This window comes from Monodelphis domestica, chromosome 5 (genome assembly GCF_027887165.1).
Source record: "Monodelphis domestica isolate mMonDom1 chromosome 5, mMonDom1.pri, whole genome shotgun sequence".
NCBI lineage: Eukaryota > Metazoa > Chordata > Mammalia > Didelphimorphia > Didelphidae > Monodelphis > Monodelphis domestica.
Window position 1 is genome coordinate 219,306,327 of NC_077231.1, and position 8,299 is coordinate 219,314,625.

An 8,299-nucleotide genomic window follows, 5' to 3' on the forward strand; every position below is an offset into this window, starting at 1 on the left:
TTTCAGGAGATTGAGTGGAAGTGAATTAAGCTGTGCCTTCTCATGTCTCCCCTCCATGTCTTTGTTTCTACCACAGCGGGATGGAGAGCAACCAGACCACAGTGACAGATTTCATTCTGCTGGGATTTCTGGTTAGCCCAGAGGTGAAGAGGTTTCTCTTTGGGCTCTTCTTCCTCCTCTATACCTGCACTCTGTTGGGAAATGGAGTCATCCTGGGTCTGATTTGTCTTGACTCCAGACTCCACACTCCCATGTACTTCTTCCTCTCCCAACTGGCACTTGTTGACATCTCTTATGCCTCAAACACGGTCCCCCAGATGCTGGCAAATCTGCTGGATCCAGCCAAGCCCATCTCCTTTGCAGGGTGCATCACGCAGACCCATCTCTTTCTGATGTTTGCCCTCATAGAGTGCCTCCTGTTAGTAATGATGAGCTATGACCGGTATGTGGCCATCTGCCATCCCCTCAGATACACTCTCCTTATGAACCGGGGACTGTGTACCGCTCTGGCCATCACATCCTGGGCAGGTGGATCCCTCCTGGCTTTGGTCCATGTCATCCTCCTGCTTCGGCTGCCCTTCTGCGGGCCCCGGGAAATAAACCACTTCTTCTGTGAAATCCTTTCTGTACTGAAACTTGCCTGTGCCGACACGTGGCTCAACCAAGTGGTCATCTTTGTGGCCTGTGTGTTTATCTTAGTGGTACCCCTGTGCTTCGTCCTAACCTCCTACACACACATCCTTGGTGCTATCCTGGGGATCTCATCCAGGGAAGGACGGAAGAAAGCCTTCTCCACCTGCTCTTCCCACATCTGTGTGGTTGGACTTTTCTTCGGCAGCGCCATCATCACTTATATGGTCCCTAAATCCAGGAACTCTGAGAAGGAGCGGAAAATTCTTTTCTTGTTTTATAGCTTCTTTAATCCTACCCTAAACCCTCTGATATATAGCCTGAGGAATGCAGAGGTAAAGGGTGCCCTTAGGAGACTACTTAGGAAGGAGAGAGTAGGTTAAGGGACTGCATGTAACTTTTTTCTGAAGGAGTATGGGATGGGAATGGAGCCTTTGAAGTTTGTAACAAGTTTGGAAGTAAGCATCATGAGATTAAATCGCCATTTTTTCTTCTCCCCTCCCCACAAATATTCATGCTTCTCTTTTCTACCTGTGCCTCCTTCTGAAACACTTGCAGGGGGCTGAACCTTTTTATTTTTGTTCTATTTCCCCCTCCTTTTGTGACACGACTGCATACTTCCTCTGTGACTACTGAAACTTTTTTTTCCTGTGATCTGTTCCCCCAGATCCTGAATGTGAGTGCAAAGAAATTAGTAGATCAAAGGTAGTGATGACTTTTGTTTTATTAAATATATATTAATATAATTTAATATATCAATATATTTATTGATATAATATAATTGATATTGCAATTTTGTGTGAATATGTTCTTCACTTCACTATTCAGAGTACCATCATGTATTCCAAGGAATAAAAATTAAAGGCAAAATGGTAAGATTAACCAAAAACTATGTCAAGGATGGCTATATCTGCAATGTTCATATCCACATTCTTATCAAGAATCACTAATACCTTCACAGAATACAGAGGACTCATTCTGGTCATTTATTCATTTATTCTTTCAATCAGCAAGTATTTATTAATTACTTAATATTTACCACATAGTCTGGCAAGCACTGGGGATTCAAGGAATGTCCAGGCAGGATTCCTACCATCAAGGACCTGAAACTTAATGCAGAAGACAACTTTCAAACAACTTTTGACATAAAATTTATGTTATGTATAAATGATGATAATTTCAGAGATAAGGGACTAGTTGTAGGGACTCTCAGGAAATACCACTTGCATAAAGTGAGATTTTAGCTGAATCTTGAAGAAAGAGAATTAAACCAAGAGTTGGTGAAGAAGAATATTTAGGTATGGGGAAAGCCAGTTAAAGGGTATAGAGTCAAGAGATAGAATGTCATATTCAAAAACAACATGAAGGATTGTATCTTTAGAACATAAATTCCATAGGCTGCATATACTTTATTTTTGTTTCTACCATTCTTTTTGCTATAATTAATGTATATATTGTTTTCCTGATTCTGTTTACTTAATTTTGTTTCTATTTCTCTTGCTTCTCTGTATTCTTTATATTCATAGGTTCTTACTATGAAGTAGTATGCTATTACATTTATGTACAATTTGTAGAGATAGTTTGCATTTGATTTTAGTTTCTTCTACAAAAGGTGCAGCTGTAAGTATTTGAATATCTATGGAATCTTTATTTTTGTCTTTGATTTTGCTGGGGGATATTCCTAGCAGTGGGGTTTCTGAGGTTAACATGTTAGTTATTTTATTAACATAATTCTTTCAAGAAATTTTTTATTTTAATAATAAATTTCCATATAAGTTTTCCAAAGTTATATGATCCATATTGTCTCCCTCTTTTCTTCCCTCCCACTCCTAGAGCTGACAAGCAGTTCAATCTGGGTTATTATCATGCAAAACAGATTTCTACATTATTCACCAAACTCCTAGACATGTATGCCAATAAACAAGTGATAAATCATATTAACATAATTCTCAATTGCTTTTTGCAAGAGTTGGATCAATCCATAGTAAGAATAATAATGTGTTAAAGTGCATGTTTTTCTAAAATGCCTTCAACAGTGTCTATTCCCTTTATTTTTGACATGTTTGCAATTTGCTAGATATGCAGTTATAAAGCAGAATTTTTAATTTTCTATTTTTGTTATTAATGATTTGACATAATCTTTCATATGGGTTAATAGCTTATGATATTTTAAAATTTTTTTTCAATTGACAAAATTTTCATTTTTTCTACTTATCTGTCCTACTGAAAGAAGAATTAAAAAAACTTTTTAACAAACATACATTGTCAACAAAAGCAAATTTATGCATTGGCTACATCTCAAATATGTGTCTCATTCTTTACTTTCAGGCTCTCATCCTCTTTGATGAGATGGGTGACACATATCATTATTGTTCCTTTGAAAATGTGGTTATTGTATTGTCAGAGTTTAAATCTTTTTTCAAAGTACTTTTTCTTTACAATATTGTTCTCATGTAAATTCTCAGTTTGGCTCACTTTGTTCTGCATAAGTTCATAGCAGTTTAAACAGTTATTTTTCTGAAAACCCTCTTTTATTAATTCTTAAAATAAATAACATTTGTTTGCATTCACATGGCTTAATTAGTTCATTTGTTAAGTCATTACAAAATAATGAATATCTTGGTATAAATAAGTCCTTTGTCTCTTTCTTTGATCTCCGAGGGAAGAGATCTAGTATTTATATTTTTTGGACATTAAGGTGCAACATTAAGGTGCTTGTTTTCTCAGTCTCCATCATTTTATTTCCTTTGATTTGTCATTTTTGTCATTCTGATGGATGTGAAACAGAACTTCATTTGCATTTTGCTAATTCATGATTTAAAGCACTTTTTAATTTGTCAACTAATAATTTGAAATTCTTTCTTTAAAAGTGACTATTTTTATCATTGATTTTTAATTATTATAAATGTGAATGAGTTCCTTACATATCTTGGAAATGAGAATCTTATCAGAATTTTTTTTCTTTTGTGACAATTCTTTGTTGTTTCCTTTGTTTCTTTTCTGCTAGACTGCTTTCCAGTTTCCCCTCAAAGTTTTTGTATAGACAGACCTGTTGAGATTTTCAAACACTATGCTATTTGGTTCATTTCCTTTATATTTTGAAAAAAAAAGACCTAATTGGTTACCTAAGTCAACTTCTCTATTTCATATTTCATTATTTTTTTATGATTACTACTTTATGGTATGGTTTGAGATCTGGTAGTGATACAATATTTCTTTTTCCTCTTTTTTCAATTATTTTTTCTTGAAAAATTTGAATTTTTTCGCACCACATGATTTTCCTTGTTTTTCTTTTTTAGCTTTATAAAATTATTTTGTAATTATTATTTGTTTGATAATAAATAAGTAAATTATTTTATTTAGTATGTAATATTTATTGGGAAAGGAAATAGGATTGGAAAAATGGGGGATAATAAGGGAGGTTTATATGGGGTAATGAGGAGTTAAGGGAGAAAGGGTATATTATTGCTTGGTGAGGCAAGGGAGGGAGACACCCCCTGCTGAGAGGAAACCACAGGGATCCAAAGAGGTCTGTTTGTCTTTGAATGACTGAAACTGAAGTTCAGCTCCCTCTATGATCAGTAAAGATAGTTCACTTATCTGACTGCATATTCAAAATATAACATTTAATAACTAGTTGGGATTGGAGTTTTTCCTCAGTTTCAGACCTGAGGCCAGGCCCCAGAGGCTGGCGGAGAATTTGTCCCACTCCTGTCTACTCTCGTTGTTCTAATTCAGAATCTTAGCAGTACACAGAAAGCAAACAAGAACAATTCTAACCTTTAGAAGCCTGTGTCTTTGGGCTGAACCAAGAAGAGCATGCCACTCCAGACTGGGCTGAACAAGCTCCTCTCTCCTCCAACACCAGGACCCCAGTCCCACAAGGCAGGCAGGAAGTGCTAGTCACAAGACCCAACTGCCACTTTCAGTTGGCCCCTTCCCTCACAAACTGTCAGTCTTATTTCCTTTCCACAAGTAACATTTTCACTATATTTACATGGCCTCTTGATAAATCACTATTTCTATAATTATTTATGTCAATATCTCTATAGAGAGTGGTTTGTATTTGTATTCAAATAGCTTCTTGTGTATCTTGGCAAGTATATTCTCAATATTTTATATATTCTGTAATTATTTTAAGTAGGATTTACTCTTATATCCTGTCCTACTGGGTCTTTTGGTAATATTAAAAAATGTTTCTGACTTAAATAGTTCTATTTTATGTCCTACAAATTTTCTTGATATAATTCAAATAATCTCTTAGTTATTGCCCTAGGGTTTTCTAAACATCTTAACATTATTTATAAAACTTTTATTTCCTCTTTGTCTATGGTTATTTTGTCAATGTATTTTTAATGTGTTATTCCTACACCCAAAATTTCTAGTACTCTATCAAATAGTAATGATAATAAAGAACATCATTACTTTACCCCTAACTTTATCTGAAAGGATTCTATAGCTTATCCCCCTTAAATATAATATTGATTATAGGTTATACATATATAATTGTATATGTATGCGTATACACACATAAGCATCTAAATATATATAACACATCTATGCATTTTATAAGCATATAACATATGCTTTTTATATATTCTAATAACATTCATGAATATATGCATATGTATATAAACATTATATTGTAGCTATTACACATTCTAAAACATATACACATACTTATGAATATATGTATGCATTTACTATTAAATCTAATTTTAAAAATTCTTTTGTATCTATGTTTTCTTGTGTCTTTTTTATAAACAAGTGTGTATGTATGTTCTATCTAGCAAAAAAAAAAATTCTGCATCTATTGATATAGCCAAATATTTTGAGTTTTTCTTGTCATTGACACAAACTATTATGCTGGAAATCTTAATATTGAACTAATTCTATGGAGTAATTCCAACCTGACCATCGTTTAAAATTTTTGTATTGTCTTGCTATTGTCTCTTTGTTGATATTTTATTTAAACTGTACCAGTATACAATAAGCTTACTGGTTAATAGTTTTCTTTCTTTTTCTCTCTCCTTAGTTTGAGTGTCAAGGCAATATTTTTGAAAGAGAAGAAATTTGTTAATCTGTCTTCTTACTTCTACAGGGATTTTAGATCATATTATAATCAATTTCTCTTTGAATATTTGATGGAATTCACTTGTGAAGCATTTGATCCTTTTTTTTTCCATTTGGAGTTCGTTTATCACTCATTCAATTTGTTTTTGTGAGATTGGTAATTCAAATTATCTATTCATTGTTATATTAATATGGACACATTTTGGCAAATATTCATTTGTTTAATTGTGGTTTTCAGTTTTATTGGGATAAAATTGGGCAAAGAGTTTTTAACAATTTCCTTATCTTCATTTGTTGTGAATTGATTTTCAATTAATATTATTCATTCTCCCTCCTTTTAAAAATTCAGTTTCTTGTTTTGTTGATTTTTCATTGTTTATTCCAAATAACCTTGAAGGTTTTTATGAATTTTTAAATCTTTATACATATAATGATAATTATAGATAGGCTCATTCATTTCTCATTGGACTTGTATCCCTACAGTCTCACACAATGAACCAAGTATACTTGCATAGGCTGGGGCATCACCTCAAATTAGTTATGTTTTGTTTTTTTTTAAACCCTTACCTTCCGTCTTGGAGTCAATACTGTGTATTGGCTCCAAGGCAGAAGAGTGGTAAGGGCTAGGCAATGGGGGTCAAGTGACTTGCCCAGGGTCACACAGCTAGGAAGTGGCTGAGGCCAGATTTGAACCTAGGACCTCCCGTCTCTAGGACTGGCTCTTAATCCACTGAGCTACCCAGCTGCCCCCAAATTAGTTATGTTTTAAGGATTATGTACATGCAATATTTTTTCATTACTGAGCTAAACTTGAAAACCAGCTTTTGTGAGTTACCATTTAAAAATTATATATACATATAAAGGTATATATATAACAATATAATATACAACAATAATGATATAATACATATTTGTTAAAATATGTAATAAATTATAGTAAATATGCTTATTCAAGGGAAACTAATTCTCACTTTTGCTATGTCCCAAAATCTATGTCTCATTCATTTTTGCCCCTTCCTTTCTAGCCCTATCTTCTCCCCAAGAGGGCAGGTAATATGATATAGGTTGTACATATAGTATCATATGGGGAAGGATTCATGGAGGAAATAAATAGAATAATGGTATGTTTCAATCTGCACTCAGACTGTGTCTGTTCCTTCTATGGTGGTGGATATAGTTTTTTTTGTCATGAAAACTAGCTTTTGAAAGCAACTTCAGTTTCCCATGTGTTTGTACTTGATTGCCAAAGAACTGGAAGGAATTGATGGTTGTATTCTCTCAGATAAAAAGGATTATGAAACCATATGACACCATTTAAAAATCCCTCTCTCAATTATCTCTCAACAAAAATGTTAGATGAGCTTTAGACACTTTAAATTCAAGTTGCAATGGGATGCATTATGGGAAGGTAGTGGAGTAGCATATGAAGCTTTCTTGCTCTCCTAAAACCCTCCACAAACACCTGAAAAGAACTCCATAAAATCAGCACTAAAAGTGGTAAAAACAGGAGTCCTGAGTAAAGCTGAAGAGCCAAGGACAAGGAGGAAGGAAGGGTTCTGACTTTCCTGGTTCTGACCAGTCCCACCAGTATAAGCCCTTGGAACACGAACAGATCAAACAGAGGGAATCTACAAAGCATCCCAGGAAGTCGAGTTCACTGTGCCAGGGGAGCCTGCATCCCTCGGGGTGTCCCTGGAATCTGAATCTGCAGGCAGAGGGCCCTGGGAGCAGCTGTGTATACTGCCACCTTGGCTCAGGAGACCCTGGCTGGCCCACATCTGGGATTTGAAGGAGTGGACACTTCAGAGTCAGCAGATTTAAAGGCAGGAATTCAAGCCTCACTGCTAACAAAGAACAACTCTGGAGGCCTGAAAAATGTGGACTAGATACCTCCTGTGTCCAAGGTTGCTGTGGTAGGAGAGGAGAGGAAGGAGGACTTAACAGTGACTGCATTTGCTGAGGGACTGGGATCTGTCACCTGTGGTAATTTCCAAGAGAGTGGAGCTTCTGGTTGTTGCCACAGGGGTAGGATTGGCTGCTTGCAGTTAGAGTAGCAGAACTGCTCTTGGGCTCTGGTTGGAGCACCTGTGGTCAATCACCAACTGCAGTTTGGTCAGGGGTCTGGGAGCACATCCAATTCTGGACTGTAAAAACTGCTATAACTAAATAGGTCCCCGGGGAAAATAAACAAACATACACCAAAAAAAATCCTGAAATCTGAGATAATATATAACAGGAACCCCAGGACTCCAGAAAAAGCCAGTACTTAAGTCCATTGACCTCTAGTCACTACAAATAAAATTGAAAATATAAATATAAATGAGCAAGCAGAAGAGAAAGAACCCAACTATTACTAGCTATTATAAGGGCAGAAAAGATCGCAGCTCAAACTCAGAGGGCAGTGAAGTAAAAACACCTATTTCAAAAATGACAAAGTAATACAGTAATGGGCCAGAAGCTAAAAAAAAAAAAAAGCAGCTGGAAGAACTTTAAAAGAACCGCAAAGGAGAGGGGCGGGGTGTTTGAGGTCTCCCGCCCAACTCTCTGGGATTCTCGCGGCTTCCAGGACCACTGGCCCTGACAGGTTAGGAGGCCG

The 8,299-nt window shown here is 35.6% G+C and overlaps 1 protein-coding gene across 1 annotated transcript; it reads left to right on the forward strand.

Moving 5' to 3' along the window:
• On the forward strand, window positions 1-1,057 carry LOC100012685 (olfactory receptor 2A1/2A42-like). The gene has a single exon (XM_016425495.2). It carries the CDS (start codon window positions 81-83, stop codon window positions 1,011-1,013), a length of 933 nt encoding a protein of 310 aa, XP_016280981.1. The 5' UTR covers window positions 1-80; the 3' UTR covers window positions 1,014-1,057.
• Window positions 1,058-8,299: the final 7,242 nt, after the last annotated feature.

Excerpts from the sequence above, each read along its gene's own strand:
- LOC100012685 (XM_016425495.2), top strand. The coding sequence starts at position 81 with ATGGAGAGCAACCAGACCACAGTGACAGATTTCATTCTGCTGGGATTT.